This window comes from Patella vulgata, chromosome 8 (genome assembly GCF_932274485.2).
Source record: "Patella vulgata chromosome 8, xgPatVulg1.2, whole genome shotgun sequence".
In the NCBI taxonomy this organism is placed as follows: Eukaryota; Metazoa; Mollusca; class Gastropoda; family Patellidae; genus Patella; species Patella vulgata.
This window is the reverse complement of record NC_065886.2, coordinates 13,668,474-13,692,566: the sequence shown is the minus strand read 5'-3', so window position 1 is coordinate 13,692,566 and position 24,093 is coordinate 13,668,474. Positions and strand designations below refer to the sequence as shown.

General features: G+C 37.1%; 1 protein-coding gene across 2 annotated transcripts; it reads right to left on the bottom strand.

Moving 5' to 3' along the window:
- Nucleotides 1-104: 104 nt before the first annotated feature.
- LOC126830746 (tryptophan 2,3-dioxygenase) lies at nucleotides 105-23,545 on the bottom strand. 2 transcript variants are annotated; one of them, XR_008789113.1, is made up of 13 exons: nucleotides 19,989-20,011; nucleotides 14,026-14,128; nucleotides 13,193-13,266; nucleotides 12,770-12,847; nucleotides 9,776-9,837; nucleotides 7,888-7,963; nucleotides 6,915-6,971; nucleotides 6,667-6,720; nucleotides 5,934-6,032; nucleotides 5,442-5,505; nucleotides 4,599-4,748; nucleotides 2,750-2,840; nucleotides 105-1,814 (listed from the first exon to the last, which is right to left on the bottom strand). XR_008789113.1 is itself a non-coding variant. In XM_050561142.2 (13 exons), the coding sequence occupies exons 1-13, from the start codon at nucleotides 23,432-23,434 to the stop codon at nucleotides 1,733-1,735; spliced, it is 1,029 nt and encodes a 342-aa protein (XP_050417099.2). In that variant the 5' UTR covers nucleotides 23,435-23,545; the 3' UTR covers nucleotides 105-1,732. The 2 variants fall into 2 exon arrangements, 1 of the variants encoding a protein (XP_050417099.2); XM_050561142.2 differs by lacking the exon at nucleotides 19,989-20,011 and adding an exon at nucleotides 23,396-23,545.
- Between the last annotated feature and the right edge of the window lie 548 nt (nucleotides 23,546-24,093).

Sequence of the window (24,093 nt, the reverse complement as noted above, 5' to 3'; positions counted from 1 at the left end):
GAAATCAAGGTGGAGAATCCTTAGCAATGTTCTCGGGTCGATGTCGTGATCGAACCTGTAACGTCCTAGTTACTGAGCCACCCTGCCTACCAATAACCACATAATTCATTTCAACTTTTATTCTAAAGATTCCATAAATAATTCTATCTGGAAATTTTCTGGATTGTACATCTATTTTTGAAAACAAAACGTGCAGCTTTATTTTTATTTCTTTATATTACAGGCAAAAAAAATATCTATAGCAAAAAGGTTAGACAAAAATCATATATTAAAGCCGCCGTTTGTCATTTGCATCTAATTATCTAATTTATCCCGCGAAAATTTAATATAATAATTATAACAAATAAAAAAGTGAAATAAATAGAAAATACAAAATAAAAAAGAATCAAAATAGCCAAATAAATAAATACGTATAATATTAGAATACTTAATACTATACAACCAAAGAAAATACATACATGTAAGTATAATATTAGAATACTTAAATACATAGAACTAAATAGATACTACATGTATAGTATAAAAACCATGTTTGGATTGATATTCCTATTAGAGTTTTATCTTTCACAATATTGTAGTTTGCAAGTGATTTATATAGGGCTTATATAATGGTGCATCAGGACTAACTAATATCAGCTCTTAGATACAAACATTTACATTCTCAATTTCTCATTATAAGATACTTGCCTAGGACAGGAAATGTCGCAAGTTTAACGTTCTAGTGTTCTTCACCGACCGAGATAATCAAGCAGGTCATAGGAAAGGAAAGGCAATGGAGTTCAACGTCCCGTCAACAAAGTACATATCGATTATTTTGGGACTAATATACAGTCATGTATGCAGTGTCATGGAGGGAAATTTTGTCCAGGCAGTGGTGTTTAGGAGATGCTAATTTTAGGCCGGTTGGGCCGGGAGGTTCAACGATTTCCGACGTCCACAATGGCCGTTTATATAAATGAGTATTTGGGGGAGTACTAACCCTTACCCTCACCCTAACCCCTAATTAGAAGTTTGATAGACTTTAAAATAAAACAAGTTTCAAGTTTAATTACACAACCAACATTATAAAACAATAAACTGGATTTATAAACAAATAAATATCTAGTTATAATATTAAAGATGCATTATGTTAGAGCTAAATCTGTCCATTGCATTAGCTTAAAATGTTATAGAAACTATTATTTAGACATCTATTCACATAATCAACTCTCTAGATCATCGGATGACCTAGATTCAGTTGGTTTAGTACACATGCAAGGTTTAAAAATTTATCGATAAAATGAATAATCGAGAGTTTGAGACTTAGACTCGATTGTTAAGTACCGTTGCTACGATAATGAACAATCTACGCTATATCTCTCAAATGTTAAAACATTCATAACTCCGCTCAGAATAATGTAATTTGAATGAATTTTCAATATAATCATTTTTCATAATCTATTTTTGAACTAGTACAGCAAGAACGGCCAATTCTTCATCTAAATCTTACATAATGCATCTTTGACTTTAAACAAAATAAATATCCACTAAAGTAGGCAAACATATTAATGTGCAGATGAACCTTCCATTGAGTTGAAATGTAAACAAATCGACCCACTTGTTGCATCCTTGCTCTTTTTTAACACGTTTCATACACACCCGTCTAATAATTATATATTGAAGATTATAAGTGTTAAATATAATTAAAATATAAGTTAACATAAAAGATATGTTTTTAAAGTTGATAACGAGTCTATTTTGTGATTTTGAAGTCGACCGAAGGTATGACGTAGGTTGACATGGTAAACAGATCCCAGAATACCTTGTATTGGTCACTGAAATAAAAACAAAATAAACGTTTTATTTCTCAATTGATATCTAAACAACCCTCTAACGCATCATTTTGTTCATGAAACTGTTCTGCTCGGACTGGGTTAATGAAGACGGTCATACGCCATGAAGAGTGCTACGAGGGACATTTTGCCCAGGCAGTGGCACCATGGCCTACTCTTACATCGAATTCCAACTGACAAGGGATATTTTACGTACACGCCAATATGTACACGGGGCCTTGGTTTTTCGTTCCATCCCAACGACTAGACAACTGTCCTTGTCAGGCCCTTCGTCCTGCACCACTGAAAGGGGAAACCACGTCGGAAAATCCCGATACAATGCAAGGATCGAACACGCGACCTCCAGGCTAGTGAGCTAGCGTCTCACCCACTTAGAAACCGTGGCTCACATGAAGTTTAACGTCCCACTTTTCTGCACTGACCCGGATAATGAAGACGAGCATACTCCATACTTATGCCATGCAGTTCGCTGTGAGACAAATCGTGCCCAGACAGCGATATTTCCGCCTACTATTCTTCGAATTTCAACTGCCAAATAAACTTTTACCAGGCCTCAGTTTTTTGTCCCATCCGAACTAATTGTCTCATTTCCTTGCCAGACTCGCTGCCCTAGACCAGAGAGATATAATCATATCCAAATGTCCCACTCATAGAAATGGTGCAAGGCGCGTATAAGAACCTACCCAACAGTAGACGAGTGATAATCATATCCAAACGTTACATTCCTATAGAAATGGTGCAAGGTGCGTATAAGAACCTACCCATCAGTAGACGAGTGATAATCATATCCAGACGTTAAATTCCTACAGAAATGGTGTAAGGTGCGTATAAGAACCTACCTAACTGTAGACGAGAGATAATCATATCCAGACGTTAAATTCCTATAGAAATGGTGCAAGATGCGTATAAGAACCTACCTAACTGTAGACGAGAGATAATCATATCCAGACGTTCCACCAGTACCAGGTTTACTTCCAATCATTCTGTGAACCATATTAACATGGCGTCCTGTAAAATATTTAAAAATAAAAATTCACAGAAGAGTTGCACGAGTAGATAATAATGACAAAACGTTGACAAGATATTAGAGATCTGAGATTGCATAAAGGAAAACTAACAATATAATATCAGGGCAGGGTTGAGGTTTTGTTGACCCTGGGCCAAAATATTTCATGGGGCCTATTACACAGATATCCATCCATCCATCCATCCATCAAATACAAAATATCAAAATCAGAGATACTGTGTACCGTAAATTCTACTTAATAAATGAAACACAGCATAGTACTGACCTGTTTAAAGATACATTATTGGAGATTCGATAACGAGTTGGCAGTTCTCACTATAATAGTTAAAAAGGCAATTTGCTGAAAATTTCATTCAAATTGATCCACTATGAGCCGAGAACAACGCGATTGAATTTCCGCCTAGCCTTGATCATCATTTATGATTACTAAAGTCAGTACGATAAACATCATAGTCTCGATTATCCATTTAATCGTTAAATCGTGAAGGAAAGTTATGCAGTAAATCGGCTCACAATCAACTAACGATCGAGGCTAGCGATGCCATCTAGAGTTGATTATGGTCTGGATAGCTTAATTAATGTCTTATTAATAATTTAGATAACATTTCAGGCCTAAAGAAAGACCTGCAATAGACAGATTTAGCTCTTGCTTAATGTATGTTTAATCTTCCATACTATACTATAAAAGTTTCACTTTATTTACCCGGAAAACCCATAAAATAAGTAATTTAGACTTGTCTCTGATATAAGTAAAATCGGATATACATGTAAGCAATTTCAAGCTGTCGCCTCACCCGTTGATTATATCAGGGCTCACTGTACCAGTAGGATTTATTGAACCAAGTGAGAGCTTAGGGAAATACAGACAATGATTACGCAAGGAACCTTAAAAGGGTGAGGCCCTAGGCCATGGCCTAGTTGACCCGTGCCTTAATCCGACCCTGTGTACTATAACCTTTATGTTTAGAGACTGGCACGCACTGGAGTCTGAATACCCGAATCGTGCAAACTTCAATATTGTGAAAGTTTAATCTCTAAAAGGAGAGGAGAGAGAGAGAGAGAGAGAGAGAGAGAGAGAGAAATGGGGTTTAACGCCCACTCGACACAAACTAGTTCATTTCGGGACTAACATATGGTTTAATTTTATTTCAATAATTCGCTTGCGCGTAGGGGTCTTTAGCAGTGGGAGGAAACCGGAGAACCCGGAGAAAACCCACGAGGTATCTCTAAAAGGAATATCATTTCAAAAGGTTTTAATTCCTTTCATTATTTACGATATCATGAACATTTCTCAATATTCGGCATCCTCTACAGACAATATAAACAAGTTAGCGCCACATATATTGGCTGAGGGTTGGGTGAAATATTTTATGATGAGCCTCATTTGAATCAAACGAATAATTAATTTGAGTACTTTATTTCATATACAGTAGATTATGTCATGAAAATGAATCAGATATTGTACGAAATATGCAATGATACGACGGCCCGTTAGTGCTAAACAAAACGAAAATCTTAATCTTTTGAACAAGTTAATATCTCGTTTGAACGAGTTAGTATGTCGTTTGAAGGAGTTAGGAACGAGTAAGTATCTCGTTTGAAGGAGTTGGTATCTCGTTTGAACGAATTAATTATCTCGTTTTAACGAAATCTTAACTCGCTCAAACGACATACATTTTCTTTTTGTTTATCACCAATATGCTTTCGTACAATGGCGATCAACAGCTTAAAGTATTTACCTCGCCACGTCATAATGGCCTCATCAACATCTAGTATAAGAGTTATAATCTGATATGGTATTTGATATTCTGGTTCGGCCTGGAGTTGGTGAACCAGTAAAGCACCAAGAAAACCATCATATGTAAAATAATTCCTGAAAGTATGAGGATCTGAAAGAGGAAATAAATATGTTAAGAGAGCAGGAAACACGCCCTTTCATTCTAATTAAAACAATTCATTTAATTCATACAGATGCTGTCCGTAAGCAATATCAGTACAGCGACAATCTATTACTGTACCAAACAGTTCAATCCTGTTATCTCGAACTCGACTGTTCATACATTAAATGCTCGAAATAATAGATGTTCAAACCACCCGTATCTATTGTTTTGAAAACACAACTATAATTACTTCATTTGTAAGACTCGAAAAGAATAACGCCCTTTCCTTTTAATTAAAACAATTCAATTAATTTATACAGATGCCGTAATTCAGAAACTTCAGTACAGCAACAATATATTACTGCATCTAACAGTTCAATCCTGTTATCTCAAACTCGGCTGTTCATACATAATATACTCGAAATAATTGATGTTCGAGCCAACCGCATCTATAATTACTTCATTTGGTTTAAATGTAAGACTCGACAAGGTAAACGTATTGCTACGCCTTTTCAAATATAAACGTATCTATTTACACAACCATTCATTTGGTGTTTTGAGTGGTGTTTTATATAGGCGAAGTTTGTTTTCCAATCACATTCGGACATCCTTAATAAAATATTTTCTATAAAGAACCTATCTATAATAGGTGTTGTGTGCAAGGTATGAAATGTCTAATTTCATTGAACAGATGGAACTTACTTTTGCCGTCTCTCTTACGTAATTCATTAAACAGATTCTCGTCATAAACACATCGAAGGTGTTCCTGAAAAAAAGAAACAAACGAATGCTAAATGAGTGATTGAAACCAACAATACTTGATTTATTAGTGATCTGTACAACTTTTAAAAACTCACATAATAAATAGTACAATATGTAATTTGTGAAATCCTTATATATCATGTAATTTGTGGTAGTTACGACTGGTTTTCCTGGTGTAAGTTTAAGAATAATTTGATTGAACCCACTGAACATATTTTTAAACCTACACAAACTGAAAAAGACTTGAAAACTTGTGAGGAGCTACCTAAGTTTGTGAATAATCTTTGTGACGTTTTGCCAGTATGCAGCTCGAGTCGCGCGCTAATGGGTCCCTGTCAAATCCGAGACTTAGTCAAATGGCGACATCGATTCCTACATATTGGCGAGAATTAAGTTATACTCCTCCAAATTACAAAATAAAATACAATTTACCGTATTACTGCCAGCTTTCTGCATATCACTGACACTTTTTTGATAACTGTTGATAAATTTCTGTTTTCCAAACTTTTCAAGTATACTGGCAAGCCACGTCTGTAAAATAATTAGTGAATAAGTTCAAAGTTATTAGATTTTCATTTCGTTGCCATAGGTCTATACTAAATATACAGTAATAACCTCGTCCTTTCCATCATTCGTTCGTGGGGCTAAACGTCCATTTCCATCTACGGTGATATCGCAGACAAGAAAACTACTTGAAAACGAAATGAAATGGAGTTTAACGTCCTACTTTTCTGCACCGACTAGGTTAATGAAGACGGGCATACGTCATGCAATGTGCTACGAGAGACATTTTTGCCCGACGGCGACGCCCGGGCCTACTCTTACGTCGAATTCAAACTGTCAAGAGTTATTGTACGTGCACGCGAATGTGTGCAGGGGACCTCGGGTTTTCCTATCATCCGAACGACTATACGCTGTCCCTTGCCAGGCATAGGGGAATCTTGCCGTAAAACAATGAAGCCGAAGGATAAATCATCCACCTACAGTTAAAAAAAACTGAGGACAACAAGACAAGAAACCAGTTGGCAATTACATACGTAATCAATGCGATTTCACTTAGTACCATACACAAAGAACCAAACCAAACCGGATTTGAAAGCAGACGTTAATACATGTATATATAAACATCCAGGTATTTTATAGATATTCTGTAAATGGTATTTACCTGGGTCAGTTCAAATATATTTTGTTCCCGGAAGGCTTCGTTGACTCTTTCAATCTGAAAAAAAAGACTGAATTGAATGGAATTTGAATGGAATTTGAATGGAGATTGAATTGAAGTGAAGTGAACTGAAGTGAACTGAAATGAAATGAATGGACTGGAATCGAGTGGAATTGAATGGACTGGAACCGAATGGAGTGAAGTGGAATGGAATGAAAGGGAAATATACATTCAATTAAGATATTAAGTACCTGTTCAGGTTTCATCTTTTCTTTATAATTAAACTGTGTTTGGCCCTTTCGGTTTTCCTGAAAAATAAAATCTAATAAAATAAGAAACAAGGAAGCATTCTATGGACTCGTATGTAAACTTTAACGGTACTCTAAAAATACAACAAATTATGAGGTCGCGGAGAGAGAGAGAGAGAGAGAGAGAGGAGAGAGGAGGGGGGGGTAACGTGCACTCAACACAAACTAGGTCATTTTGGGACTAACATATGGTTTATTTTTTTATTTCAATAATGCGCTTGCGCGTGAGGGTCTTTAGCAGTGGGAGGAAACCGGAGGACCCGGACAAAATCCACGAAGTTCAACAGGCGATCCTACTCCTTGTCACGTACAACTGGGGATTCGAAACCACGTCAGTTGACTCAATGACAGGCCTTATGATACACCGCTCACGTGCTAACCATTCGACCATCCAACCCCCCGAGGTCGATGGAACAAACCCGCAGTCCTTGTTTGAGGTTAAACTATGCGGCATCATGGCCATCTAAAAACTAATGGAATCCTACACACCCCAACATTTTTTAAATACAAAATTCCTAAAACAGATGGCTACCAAATTACGTTTGTTTACAGTAAGTAGACTAACGTTAAAACATACGGAGCCGCGGTGGCTAAGTGAGTAAGACGCTGGCTCGCTCACCTGAAGGTTGCGGGTTCGATCCCTGCGTTGGCCGAGAAGGATCATCGGGATTTTCCGGCATGGTTTCCCTTGTCAGCGGTGCTAATATCTTCGCTCGCAATAGTGTAATTTGAATGAAATTTTCAAATTATTCATTTTACATTATCTATTTTCGAACTATTATAGCAAGAATGGCTACCTCTTCATCTAAATCTTACATAATGAATCTTTAATGGTTGAGATTTATGGTTAGCATACACTTATCCCCAATTTAAAAAAAACCCAACAAAACCCCCCCAAAAAAACCCAACATCTTACCTCCTTCAAACCAAAAATATTTTCAATCAATCGGAATTGGAGACTCTGGAATCCAGAACCGCCGGTCAACTTACCACTTAAAGAAATGACAATAAACGTAATATTAATATCAACCGTTGAATATTACACGTCACTTGCAAATAGCAGTGAACCTCAAACAAGTGTTTAAAAGAAAGCAATAAGGTAAAAACTTCTACGCCCTGCTCAGCTACATAAATAATAATTGTAAAATAACACTTTATCATGAGAAAAGTGTCACGGTCGCGTGCTTTATCCTTTATCATCAGATGGTGAGAGAGAGAGAGAAATGGGGTTTAACGTCCACTCGACACAAACTAGGTCATTTCGGGACTAACATATGGTTTAATTTTATTTCAATAATTCGCTTGCGCGTAGGGGTCTTTAGCAGTGGGAGGAAACAGGAGGACCCGGAAAAAAACCCACGAGGTTGGACAGGCGACCCTACTCCTTGCCACGTACAACCGGGGATTCGAAACCACACCAGTTAACTCAATGACAGGCTTTATGATACAGCGCGCGCACGCTAACCATTCAGCCATCCAACCCCCCTCATCAGATGGTGGGATCAGATAGACATTTAAAGCGCGAGGTAATGATATAGTCACATGTGATATCACATTTATTGCTTTGCATCAACAGATTTTCCGGCGTGGTTCCCCCTTGTCAGTGATGCAGGACGGAGGGCCTGACAAGGACAGCTGTCTAATCCTTCGGATGAGACGAAAAACCGAGGTCCCGTGTATATATTGGAATGCACGTAAAAGATCCCTTGGCAGTTGGAATTCGATATAAGAGTAGGCGATAGTGAGCTGCCCGGGCAAAATGTCCCATATAGCACACTGTATGGCGTATGCCCGTCTTCATTAGCACAGTATAGGAGCAGAACAGTAGGACGTTAAACCCCATTTCATTTAATGCTTTGCATCAATGAAATTGAATCACAATGTGATGCTATTAATTCATAATAAAAATTGTGTTGGATTTCTCTCTTTAAAAAGCTCAGTGTATATTTATGCCTACGTAATTTGGAAACGGTGATGGTATTATGCATTGTCAAATGTCAAATTTCCTTAACAGCAGTGGTTCTAAACCTTTTTTTGCCAGCAGCACACCTTGGAACACATGAAAAAATAGCGGCACACCTGGCTAAATATATATGACATATATTTGAATTTTTCAAAATAAACGTCATAGACGGCATACAACCGTAGACACTGACTAGTCTTAGTGTGCTGTTTAAAATTTCACGGCACACTTAAGAAGATCTCACGGCATACCTGTGTGCCGCGGCACACTGGTTGATAATCACTGCTTAACAGGAACCTGGCAAACCTCCTCCTGCAAAAATTTCGGGACGCGCCCCTGATTTTGGTTTTTCAATCAAATAATAAATAATCAATGTGAGTACATTATAGTCTGGATTAAACCGCGCAAAATACGGGGTTAGGGTGGACTAGTGGTCTAGAGTGTCGCGCTTAGACCTCTAGTTGGGCGGTCACCTCTGGCTCGCGGTTGTGATCTCGATCCCTGTATGTGACTTTAAGATCGGGGCGCCTTCTCAACCGCGTGGGTTTACTCCAGGTACTCCGGTTTCCTCCCACAGGAAAGACAATTTATCTGCGATATCACCTTCGGTGGATGTGGACGTTAAACACTAAGAAGAAGCCGTGTAAAATGAGATAATGACAATCGTCGACAAAAGAAGATTTCCATTTATAACTCGGATGGAAACCTGTCCTGTTTTGCCCAGCTTTAAAGGCTTTATTCAAATATCTATCTCTTGTTGCCATTGTTTGAAAGAAGAAAAATTATCGATAGCGCTGAACATCCAGTGATTCAATCTATTTATAGTTTTATAATAATTTACCGGAAGTTCATAAAAGCCAGTTGACCCATTGACTCCATAATTTGAAAGTTGCCCAACAGCATCTGCAATAAAGAAACAGAATCATACATTTACATACATCAATAGAAATGAAAAAGGGGTTTAACGTCCCCATACATCAATAAGGGAACACATTCACTTGATGGTTCTTGCCGTACCCATGGGAGGAAATACCTAATATAAAATACCCTGTAGCAACCTCAATATATCATTTCCCCCACCTTTGGGTTGTCAATATTTTAAATAGACACGCCCTTTAACCGACATATTAAACAATCTAAATGGTACTGTTTTGGTGGTACAGTGAAATGTTTACTAGTAGTCTACTTGAAACTTGTGCATCTTCAACTGTCAATGCTCAGTCTAGAACAAGCTTTGATGCATGACATGGCCATACGTTGCTGAGAGCCCCCCCCCCCCCCCCAATTAAAATTCGGCATAGAGTGTAAGCAGGGCAGAGAGATAATGAATAATATTATAGTCAACAGGAAAATAAATGGTGGTCTGCATTCTATATAGGTAAGGTCAAATTACCCCCCTTTGCCTATGATACAATCAAAAGCCAAACTTTTTCTACCAAAGAGAGTAACGATGTATTGTTTCTGTAATTGCATACACCACCCCAGCGGTACGCATTCAAAGCTCGAAACCGACGCGGTTTCACAACAGTCAGATGCGCAAGGAGCCGAGCCAAACCATGACCTAGCCAAATATGAAACCGCTACTCAGCGGTTAACGCGGAAGGTAATATGACGTCATTCTCATTGTATGCATTTTTAATAAAGTAAAACCATTTATAATTATAGTTTATTGCTGCATTGTACTGACTCACATTCTTGTATTACATGTATTAGCTTTAAGGTTACGTTAACAATTGCAGATTCTCCGAGAAAATAGAAGTCGGTCAGGCACACATAATGTAGTCTTTATTTCTTTAACGTCGTTCAGTTATTTTCAGACAAGAAAAGTTAAATGAAAGTCAATATATAGGATTGAATAAAACGTTGATTTTTGGAGAATTTATTGATGTTCAGTCCATTTAGAAAGATATTTTATCGAGTGGAAATCGATTATTTTTCGTAGAAAATGTTCAAGGTATACGTAAGTAAACTCCAGATAGTTAATTTCCATGTAATAATGTGATTCGAATTTATCAAGTATTAAGCTATTCAGTTTAAAGATACGGATTATTTTCGGTATTCGGTGATAAAGTTTCGAAATATTTTCGATTTGTTTCAGGGGAGTGTCCAGGAATTTAAGCAGCGGGGGGTTCAAGGTGGTGACAAGGTCGGGGGGAACTAACCGGGAATTTGATAAGACAATATTTCTGCTCATTTACGTGCATACATGTATAGAGTTACAGTGGAGTGGTGAGCCGATGTTATTTCCACGAACGTAGGAGAGAACAAATATTCTCTGTGACACCCCCCACCCTACCCCTCCCCACCCTCAGTCTCAGAGTAAATCTGGACTCATCTCAGAACATTACACGTGCTCATCGACGATTACCCCAATTTCTACGCTGCCTACACCATTGACGCCTGTTTGCCATTTGCTGGCGAGTTAATGGAATCGCAACACGCGGTCGTCGCGTCTGCTAATGGGCTGCATGTAGCCGATTTCTAATCGTTTGGGGTGTAACTCGAATTCCTGTAACTTGGTGCAAGTTTACAGAAAGCTGATTGGCCGTTAAAGTTTGTCCTCGATTTCGCGGGACCTGCGTACGAATGTATTGATCCTAGGCTTGTGTAGTGGCTCTAGGACGACATGAACGAGGTCTATCATCAACATTGTGTGTTTGTTGGTACCGGTTCCACAGTCTGCTGATCACAAACTGTGACACATTAAGCATGTTGGCTACTGCTCGCTGTGTAGAACCCATTTGAAGCATGCCAATAGCACGTAGACGTTCATCGTGTTGAAGACGTCTCATTGCAAATTAAACGTAACACACTGAAGCAAAGATACGCTAAACAGTAAATCTTATGCAAGAACCGATAGGAAAGCAAACATGGATAGGATAAACCAGCACGCGGCAGTTTTCATCAACCCTTCCTTGAAGTGTCAAATTTGACAATGAACCCCTACCACGTGTATGGCGCTATTGCGTGTCGCAAGTGCAGCTCGGTGAACATACCCTCAAATCATGTCAAGTGTTAATGACTATTTATCATATCACAACCTGCATAGGTATTTGAATTTCAATACCCCCTACTTTTTTTGAAGAATATAGAATTCTTTAAAGACTATACAATTACTTTCAGATCACAAAGTCAAGTATATGTATAGGATTGAATAAAAATACATTTTTGGAGAATTGGAGAAACTTTTAAAGACTTTTTTCTCACACTACGTTCATTTCATGTAGAGACATGTGTTTATACAGTCTGCACATAGCAAACAATTTTACTTTCAGAATAAAAATACATTTTTGGAGAAATGTTTTAAGGCTTTTAAAGCACAATAGGTTCATTTCATTTAAAGGGATATATGTTTATACATACTGCACATAGAAAACAATTTTACTTCGAGAATAGATCTCTTGCCTAAAATGGCCGCCATATTCCAAAATTACTAAATGATTTTGTAATTTGGTTCTTATATATATAGAGAGAAATGGGGTTTAACGTCCACTCGACACAAACTAGGTCATTTAAGGACTAACATATGGTTTAATTTTATTTCAATAATTCGCTTGCGCGTAGGGGTCTTTAGCAGTGGGGGGAAACCGGAGGACCCGGAGAAAACCCACGAGGTTGGACAGGCGACTCTACTCCTTGTCACGTACAACCGGGGATTCGAAAACACGCCAGTTGAATCAATGACAACACCCGCCACTCCCCCCCCCCGGTTCTTATATATTCTACGTGTGGATAAAACCTATCAGAGTTTTACAACATTCTTGCGAAATTTCTAGAAAGAGAAATTAAAAGTAGAATCCAAAACATATAAAATATGTGCAATAAAAGAACGTACCCTTAACAGATCGCGACATCTCATTATAAGTGTTGGCATTTCACCTAAAGCTTTCTTTTCCATAACACTACCTGGATTCTAGAAAATAAAAAACAACTTATATTCATATCAACTAATAATTCAACACAATATATTTTGACAAATAGAAATCGTTTTAAATGAAAATGAATCGATTAGATTTACTTTCGGAATCTTATTTTTCTTTCTTTAATTCCTCGCAAACAACAATATTGTCAAAGGTGAATTTCAAAGGAATATCCGTCCACATATTGTTCATTTCGATTCAATGTTTACAGCTAGACAATATAAAGGGTACCGCCTATGAATTTCGCTCAAATCTTTTGATGGCCATCTACAGTTAAACGTGGCGGTAAATAAATACATATTTTTGAACCGTTTGAACGCTTTAAAAAAACAACTTACATTTATAGACAGTTCAAAATTTTTCTTGATCCGACCAAAATCAAATAGAATCTGTTTGAACCAAATTTCGAATCCTGAAAAAAAAAAAAAAAAAAAATTTTTAGATAAAACAGGGTGCTATGTATTATTTTGTATAAATTCCAGCTGGAAAAAAATAAAAATGCACCGAATCGTGAATTAACCACACTTCAAAGTAACCTTTATTTTCTTGTCATTGATTATGTCAGGCGTCTTTTGATTTCGTTTCTTTCCATTTAATCATTCTGTGATCACATTCTATTGAATATTAAAAAATAAATTAACTACCCCCCCACCCCCAACAGAAAAATAAAAATGAAAACGTATGCCTCACTACTGAATTACTTGAAAGTTTTTGAAACACCATCTACACAGATCTAACATCATCCATCTTTAAACTGGTAGCTCGTCGTAAATAAGCCCAGGGAAAGTTTAAATACGTGCGAAGGCTTTTGTTTTTAAATTCCAACCTATTCCTTTGTTTTTCTCTCAGTTATAATTAATTTGTCAGAAAATTATTGTTTGGTTTTTTTTGCTCATTTGGATATTCAGTTTTCGTCTGATCTTATTTATTTATTTATTTAATTTTCCAATAGACATATCAAACATGACAAAAGAGGTGACAATATAAAGTTACATAATAATAATAAGATGAGAAAGTTTTTGATGAGAGAAAAAATAATGATGTCGTGAATGATCAACCTCTTGAGGTTAACCCATAAAAACCTGCTTAAATTAAAACTAGGTTTATTTAAAAGAAAAATACAAACAAATAATGGTGTCCTTTTCAGAATAGTTCCTCAAGGAATACATACCATGGTGCACGGTAATAAACAGGTGTTCTTCTGGTTCTGATGATAGTTGTCCAACACAATCTAATAATCCAGTCACCTTAGGCCCCACATAGCCCTCACCTAACTATAAAAATATAACAACCAACAACTGATATAAATATTTGAAATATGTAAATATCTCCACCACAGAAAAAAAATCATTACCAGAATTTAAAATGATATCCAATTGCAACTGTGAAACAGCATCCAGGAACCCACGGGAAACTCCCTTACATTCATAGATTTCACAATGTATCTGTTGATACAAGTGAGTTTAATATACAATTCAAATGCCGTTTTTTACCTTGTATTAATGAATTGAGCTCTAAATACAAAGCGTTCTAACTTGGTTGTCATAATTAAGCATTTGGGTTACGTAAACTAAGTACTTTTAGTCCAGTGTTTACCGGATATGGCCAAAACAAGCCAGCGCCACCTACAATCTTCAATAAAATCTTTGAATGTACCACTTTTTAATCCTTTTGTAAAGAGAGAAAGACAAATGGGGTTTAATGTCAACTCGACACAAACTGGGCCATTTCGGGACTTACATATTGTTCAATTTTAATTCAGTAATTCGCTGAGGTAAACGGAGGACCCGGGGTAAACCCACAAGGTTGGACAGGCGACCCTACTCCTTGCCACGTAGAAGCGGGGAACCAAAACTACGCCACGTGACTCAATGACAGACCTTCTGATCCAACGTACACGCGTTAACCATTCGGCCACCCAACCACCTGATTTTGTAAACGTTAAATAATTAATCTGAATACATATTAGCGTGTTTAACCTAAAAAAAAATGAAATATTGCCCGAAAAATTCAAATAACTAGCAACGACATTAATTAAGAGTGGTAATTAAATATGGAAACCTATACAGTTAATTTAAGAGCGCGTCCGTGAGAGGACCATGTAAAAATTGAAAAAAAAAACCAAAACAAAAAACGATAACCCTGGTGTATGGTGACCCCTCGGTGACAGAAGGCACAGGATGTAGTGAAAATATTTGTGAAATGACAACTTCCGGTTTAACATATTTCGGCCAATTTTTTACTCTAATTTCGAAACGATCGGACTCGAAATGTTGTGGCTCTAATTTTTAATATTTGTCGGGTATGATAGGCCTACGTGGTCGATTTAAAATCCTGCGTTCGTTAGCGAATAATTGAATCGTTTGAAATGTTCTATGAGTTATCTGATATGTTTTAAACATATGTTTAAAACGGCGCCACCCTAAAACGTGTGTAGCTGCTTCTTGACAGATTTGACATAGAATTGCTTGGTGTGGTTGTGGAAGATTATGTAATTAACAATAAGTTAACAGTTTATGTCAATATCCCATTGATATTTCGTTGATTTACGATGATCACTTCACGAGTTATTTCTCTTAACTGCGAATAACTAGCTGCCACAATAGTATGAGTTGCCGTTAATTTGACGTTGTACGCTCATTCCGTAATTGAAACAATATTTATATATAAACTATAAATCTGTTTTTGGAAGATTATGTAATTAATAATAAGTTAATATAAATACAGTTTATATATTTTATAACATAATAATAAACACCTATCGAATGTTATTATAACTTGTTGAATAACACACATGAAATAAATAATATAAACTAAGCCACGCCCAATTCCCGTATAAACAGTAATCTTGATGTTATTTTCTGGCATATAAATAAACATCTATAGAATGTAAATATAAATGGTTATACACACATTAAATAAATAATAATAACTAAACCACACCCAATTCACCTATAATCAATAACAGTACTAGCGGTACTATACTGACGTCCAAAAGAAAGTATACACACTAAAAGTATGACTAAGTTTTGTTTAGATTAAAAACATTTGATAAAGCATTACTGAGTTTGTCTCTTGCGTCCAAACTCAACATTTCTAAGCAAAATAAAAATGTGAAACAAATTGACATTCTACCCTAATACCGTATACCATGGAAAAATGACTTTGATTGATGCAGCACAAAATGCACAGTGTATACTTTCTTTTGGACGTTAGTATATTTTCGACCTATATAAAGCGTGCTTCTATATAAGAATTTACATATTATAGATAAAAGAAATAAAAAATAAACAAAATCAACCGGAAAAAAAGAACAATAAAAGATTATGAAAATATGCCCCCCCCCCTCTACCTACACACATTGTGGAAACCATAATGATATTAAATTCATCTTAATTAAAATATATTGTTTCTTTTGAATTTCCTGGAACTGAATTCTACATAAGAGTTTACATAATTATCTTATTGTTACATCACCTATTTTCCCCATACTTGAGAATTTTGTTGTCGGGGAGTTCTGTCCCTTACTCTCTGATGTTCACTGTCCATTACGTTTTCGGGTACGCCGTTTAACAAATGATCAAACTAATGAGAGGCCACACAATAGATTGGTGAAGAAATGTAAATGGAAAGATAAAAGGGGAGATTTATATGTTGATAATATTGATTTAGAAGCTGTTGATAAATTGTTCAAAAGTATAAGTAATATACATTTAGATAATATTACACATGATGATGTAAATAGTATAAGTATCGACTTATGTAAAATATACTTAAAAAGCGCCGACAAAACCTTTCCAACTGTTAAATTTACAGGCAACCGAAATGCTAATAAACAATGGTTTGGTAAAGAATGTAACATAGCCAGGACTAAATACCATGTTGCCAGAAAGAAATATCAACAACATAGAAATAATAGAAATAAATTATATATGGTCGAATCGAGCAAAATTTACAAAGTAACTATGAATAAATATATGAAACAAAATGCACGTCAGATTCAGTGTAAGTTGAGAAGTATGCAGAGTATAAACCCAAAGGACTTTTGGAAAATGATAAATAACCTTAATAAGCAACATGACGATACAAAGTCCGACATCAATGTAGAGATTTTTTATGATTACTTCAAGAATATAAATGATAACACTGACATCGAAAACGATGACGAACATATACTATTCAAAAAAAGTAGGGGATATTTGATTTTTAAGTGTTATTAAAGTCACCTAATGAAACTGACGAAGAAACAAATGACAAAATGAAATGAAGTTCACATTCATCGATTTATTCCAAATGATCGTTAGACTAAGTAAGGCACAGACTGACCATTATAAGGGTAAAATGATACCCGGGGTCAAACAGCAAAGTTACCACAGCATCACAACCAAGTCAGTAACGGGTAAATCCTCCTCTGTTTGCCAAACAAGCATTGATCCGACGTGGCATACTCCTAATGCGACGTCTAAGGTCATTTTGTTCCAGATTGTCCCATTCCTGTTGCAACGCAGCAGCAAGTTCTTGGACATTGGCAGGACGTTGTTGACGTTGACGTAACCTCTGTCCAAGCATGTCCCAGACATGCTCGATGGGGGAGAGGTCGGGACTCAGTGCTGGCCAAGGTAATGTGGTGATGTTCTGTTGTTGGAGGTAACCTGTAACGATCCTGGCCCTGTGACATCTTGCGTTGTCATCCTGGAAGATGAAACGGCGGCCATGACGTCGTGCGAACGGCACAACATGGACTGCCAAGATGTTGTCCCGGTATTACTGGCCTGTAACACGCCCTGCAACAACATGTAAAGCCGTTCTTCCAGCAACAGTGATGCCTCCCCACACCATAACAGAACCACCCCCAAATCGATCATGTCTGATGACGTTAACGTCTTGGAAGCGCTCGTTTCGACGACGCCACACCCTCCTACGTCTGTCCAAAAAATCAACAGTGAACCTTGACTCATCTGAAAACATCACATTGCTCCAGCGTCGATTATCCCAGTGTTGACGATCCCTACACCAACGACGTCTTGCCTGAATGTGATGATCTCTCAAACAAGGGATCACGCGAGGACGTCGGGCGCGAAGGTGACCCCTATGCAGTCGATTCCGAATCGTCTGGCCACTCACTCTCACACCAGTGTCTGTTTGAAGACGAGCGCTGATCTGATTTGCTGTGATGACACGATTTCTCAAGGCCAAGGTACGGATAAATCGACCCTGGGCTTGAGTTGTCGCCCTTGGTCGACCTGAGCGTGGTCTGTCCTGTACAGATTGTGTATCACGGTATCTGGACCATAGCCTGCTTATGACAGACTGAGAAACATTCATCGTCCGCGCCACAACCGCCTGTGTTGGGCCGATCTGTAGCATGCCAAGGGCACGTAACCTTTCATTTTGGGTAAGCCGACGCATATCAAAATTTGTTTTCTGGTCACTAAAACAATTAAACTGATGTTTCCACCCTGGAATTCAATGCCACAATGACTGTAACATTCAAAGTCAGAGTCGTGCAAATCTTGGGTTGGACCCCCATGATGATCCCAAGCATCACCTGCATTCCATGCGGTAGCTATTGGTGCGTTTGGGCGTCACATGTAACTGGAAATGTTTCTTCTGTTAGGTTCTATAGTGACTTTTTTCGTAGTCATTTGCATATTTTAGTATTATGCCCCCAAAATCAAATATCCCCTACTTTTTTTGAATAGTATATTATAAACAGCAAAAATGCTACCTTAGATAAAGAAATTTCCAGAGAGGAGATACTCTATTCTGTTAAATGTTTAAAAAATAACAAGGCAGCTGGAACCGATATGGTAATAAATGAATATATTAAGTCCACAATTGATATATTTATACCCATTTATTGCATACTTTTTAACCATATTTTTAACTCTGGGATTGTACCAGCTTCTTGGACTATTGGGAGCATTATGCCTATATATAAAAAGAAAGGTGACCCCGGCTTACCCGAAAACTATAGCCCCAAACGATCCTCAGCTGTCTTGGAAAACTTTTTACTTCCATTATAAATAATAGATTAAATAATTTTGTAGACGGACATAATATACTTAACGAAACACAGGCTGGGTTTAGAAAAGACTACTTCGTGACAGATCACTTATTTGCATTGTATGCAATTATATCTTATTTAAGGTCTCAGAAAAAGAAACTTTTTTGTACATTTATAGATTTTAGTAAAGCTTTTGATCAGGTATGGAGAATAGGTCTCTGGTATAAAGTTCTGAATTCTGGTATTACTGGTAAATGTTTTAATGTTATTTACAACATGTATCAAGACATAAAGTCTTCTGTGAAATATAAAAACAAAATATCTGAAGCCTTTCCCTGTAAGACAGGAGTTCGATTTGCACTGTATTTAAATGATCTCGAATCATTTTTACTAAAACATGACTGTAAAGGCGTCCAAACAGAATACTATGAAAATGAACTTTTAAACTATCTAAAAATATTTGTACTTCTATATGCTGATGATACTGTATTATTTGCTGACAATGTAAATGATATGAACAAATTGCTAAATATATTTGGTGAATACTGTACTCTATGGAAACTAAATGTAAACATAAATAAAACCAAGGTTGTGATTTTTGGATCAAGAGGCCAGTCTAATGCAACTTTCTCGTTACTGAATCATGATTTAGAAATATGTGATTCATATAATTATCTGGGCGTTGTATTCTCTAAAGGATGTAGCTTCGCGCAAGCGCAACAAAGAATTAAAAACCAGGCTTCTAAAGCTCTATACCTCTTGTATTCGAGGATCCATAATATCAATCTGCCAATTGACTGTCAACTTAAACTTTTTGATTATACTATATTGCCGATTGTACTGTACGGTTGTGAAATATGGGGATTTTGGGAATTATCCCCCATAGAAACTATCCATAACCAGTTTTTAAGAAATATATTGAAAGTAAAAAAAAGTACTCCTCTGTATATGTTATATGGTGAAACTGGGAGATACCCTTTAAATATTTATATTAAGCATAGAATGGTTAGCTTTTGGATTAAAATGATAACTGGTAAAACTGGCAAATATTCTTTGTTATTATATAAGTCTCTATTAAAAAATGATGTAAATCATACTAATAAATGGCTAATGACTATCAAACATACCCTTGACGAATGTGGAAAAAGTTATGTATGGAACTCACAACAGGCGCGAAATCCAGTTAAACTGAAATATGAATTGTTACAACGACTAAAAGATCAGTATATTCAAACCTGGTCGTCAAATATCCAGAAATCGAATAAATCTGTTAACTATAGAATCTATAAGACCGAATTTAAATTAGAACCGTATCTTATCTCACTGCCGAATAATTATAAATATTCTTTTATAAGATATAGAACATGTAACCATACACTCCCTGTTGAGGTCGGGAGATTGATGAATGTAGATTTTGAACAGAGAATTTGTCCTTTATGTGAAGCAAATACAATCGGCGATGAATATCACTACCTATTCAATTGTACTTATTTTATTACAGAAGGCGAAAAATATATATCCAGATATTATTATACAAGACCCAATACTTTTAAATATAATAAACTTTTGAATTCAAGCAAACAATCAATAATTATAAAATTATGTATGTTTTTTAAGGTAATACTTAACAAATTTATGTCCATTGACTAAGAAATTAAAAGCCTCCATCTTGTAAATATGTAAATAACCTATCACTCATATGTCATGTATTTGATCTGAGTTGTGAATAAAGTTCTGTTCTGTTCTGTTCATAATTAAAAGAAATAAAAAATGAAGAAAAGCAACCGAAAAAAGAATAATATTAGATTAAAAAAATAAGCCCCCCCCCCACTTCTACCTACACACATTGTGGAAACCATAATGATATTAAAATCATCTTAATTAAAATATATTGTTTCTTTTGAATTTCCTGGAACTGAAGAGTGGCCACTTCGCCTACTGCAGAGTTTTCAGAGAAACATAGCTGACGTGTAAGCTTACTAATATCTAAATGAGAATATTTATTTGTGGCACGCGTAGACTTGGCTGGTAGAAATGGAATATGCTGTAATCTTTTATAGACAAAGCGGTATACTAGATACGATTCAATAGTCAAGTAAAATGTCTCCACACGCGTTGATATTATGTGTAAAGCCTAGCTCACAACCCGCCCTAGCTGTTTTGACATGCACGGGTCGTAAGCTTTGGTAGCTCGCAGACCAGCAGCGAGAAACCGGGTGAAAATTTTGTATGTGAAGGATTAAAAGTCTCTACGGTCAGTCTGCGGTCTTCTACGGTGCCGAACACACGCAGGTGACGTGTAGGTCTCACGCACTGGTTACTAAAATTTCCCCGTAGACTGCCCATAGTACTAGCACGTACGGTGGTTTGTGGGTTAGGCTTTAGATGTCGCTCACACATTAACTAATATTAAAATACAGATGTGACGTCATCCTTTGATGTTGGAGTACCATTTCAAATAATCGTACGGGAAATGTGCCAAGCGTAACTTGGTAAAATATTGAACTCGAGTGACGTATTTCATTGCAAAGCACGTGCAAGTGTCTGTATTTTAAGTTGTTTAATGGTCTCGAGCTTGAGACATTGCGTAATATATTGTTACAATATATTACTTAATGTCTCGCTCTCGACCATTAAACAATACGTAAGTACGGGAGAACTACACAACACGAAAAGTAATATATTCCAAAAATATGAGCACAACCGTAAAGCTGCACTACTTTGTTTCACTGTAAACGACCAAAAGATAAAAGGTATATGGACACAATCTGATTTTAACACTGGTTTAATAACATTTTAAATTTTCGCTCGTCCTAGAGCTATTCATCAAAAAGTTTTGCATGGCGACATAAAGTATTCTGTAGGGATGATACTTTTCCGGAAGAGGCTAAAAATGTCCGAAGGTATTCCTACAAGAAAGATGGCATTTAACGCAGCTCGCTTTGTGATGAATCAAGTTATTTCATCCTACATCGAGCGCCGGGATGTACAGAATTGTGTCTTTCAAAATATTTATATTTCCAAGAGTTTTATCAATTCATAAAGATTTCTCAATTTTAATTTGAAAATGAAGCATACATATCATTATTGTTATATTTATAAGGGTTTAACGTCCCATTGGCTAATGACGACGGCGTACGCCATACAGTGTGCTATGAGGGACATTTGGCTCGGGCAGCGGCACTATGGTCTTCTCTTATATCGAATTCCAACTGCCAAGGGATCTTTTACGTGTTCTGTCAGGCTCTCCGCCCTACACCACTGACAAGAGGAAACCACGTCGGAAAGTCCCGATGAACTTTCTCGGCCAATGCAGGGGTCGAACACGCGACCTCCAGGCTAGCGAGTGAGCGTCTTACGCACTTAGCCACCGTGGCTCCCTTTGGAGTGATGGAACTGAAACCACAGTGGTTCGTTCTAATAGGCCTTGGGGGGGGAGGGGGTATTCTGGTAAACCGTCTTCATTAGCCCAGTCGGAGCAGAACAGTAGGACGTTAATTCCCATCTCATTTCATTTCATTTATTCTGGTAAAATCTGAACAGAATTTGAGGAAGAAGCTTGGCCAGTATTAATTTCCATCACAAATCAGCACCAATAATCTTTAATTTATTGAACATTTTAATCCAGGCTCTGGTTTAAATAAATAATATTATTCGTATTTCGGTAAAACCTAAATAGGAATTGAGAAATCAGTGTCAACCATTATCGCAAATTTTAAATAAACTCTCCTGAGTTAGGTGTGTTGCCTTGAAAGATAGAATATCGAGAATAATCTTTTTCGCGTCATCATATATTTTTAATTATTTAGGTAAAATCAGAATATGGATTTCTATAAAACTGGAAGATATGATGGTTCGATTCAAGTGTTGATAAGAACGCTCCTAGGGATTTTAAAGCGTGATTTTTCCCTGGTCAGTGAGTTGTGCAGGGCTAAAACTATTTGTTAAGGCCAGCTCAATTTTCGTCGAGGTCGCTGAGATGTAAATAAGGTTAGGGCACGTGATTGTTGGCGAGATTGTAGGCTAGGCCCAGGGTTAGAGTTGGGTTTAACGCTAGCCCTGTTTACAGCTCGTGACCTTTGAACTTGAAGTTGGCCTTATCAATTGGATTTAACCGTGGTACAGGATGGAGGGTGTGACAAGGAACAGCATCTGGTTGTTCTGATGGCACAAAAATCGTGGTCCCGTATACACATCGACGTGCATGCATAGAAATGCAATGGGGTTTAACGTAATGAATACCTTGACTGCAGTTGGAATACCAATAAGTATAGACGAAAGCACGGCATTTCCCCATACCCCACTCCACCCATAGCATTACCTCTATAAAACTTAAAATGTATTTGCATTATTCGGTGAATACCTTGACAGTTGGAATACGAATAAGTCTAGACGAAAGCATCTCTTTTCCCCCTCCCGCCCCCCTCCCCATAGCATTACCTCTATAAAACTTAAAATGTATTATTCGGTGTTTTTTTGTCGTTAAGACAGAATAATATTTTCTATAAGTATTATAGATCTATATGATGCTTACCTTTAGATAACTAGCATAATTAATTTCCTTATCAGACATGTTGAGGTGTCTTACGGTCCTATGTATTGAAGCACAGGTATGGTTACTAAGACGCACTGTAAGGTAACGAACAATATATACCCTTAATTGGCGTTTCACGGAGAATGGCGTACCAATGTGTCATATGACCAATTCTCGGAGATTGTAAATTCAATTTAACTGGGAATCACCGATTCACTGCACTACAGACAGAAGACACATACTTGGGATATACACGAACAAACCGATTCGAAGAAATGAAATGAAATAGGGTATAACGTCCTACTGCTCTGACTGGGCTAATAAAGACTGGCATACGCCATACAGTGTGCTATGAGGGAACTTTTTCCCGGACAGCTGCACTACGGCTTACTCTTATATCGAAATCCAACTGTCAAGGGATCTTTTACGTGCACGCCAATGTGTACACGGGACCTCGGTTTTTTGTCCTACCCGAACGACTAGACAACTGTTCTTGTCAGGCCCTCTTTCCTGCAACACTGGATTTCGTTTCTTTCCATCTCACCCTTCACCACTGACAAGGTGGGACCACGCCGGACAATCCCGATGACCTTTCTCGGTCAACGCAGGATCGAACACTGAGCCACTCACTCAGCCATGAACTCGTTTAATGTGGTATAGCTGAAGGGACAACATTTTTAAAAACAAATTAGAGAGGA

Bases quoted from the DNA above. Each gene is read 5' to 3' on its own strand.
- LOC126830746 (XM_050561142.2), bottom strand. From the start codon at position 23,434: ATGTCTGATAAGGAAATTAATTATGCTAGTTATCTAAAG. The intron at 6,033-6,666 runs GTAAATACCATT...ATTATTTTACAG, and splicing joins ATATATTTGAACTGACCCAG to ACGTGGCTTGCCAGTATACT. The intron at 5,506-5,933 runs GTAAATTGTATT...TCTTTTTTTCAG, and splicing joins AGAAAGCTGGCAGTAATACG to GAACACCTTCGATGTGTTTA.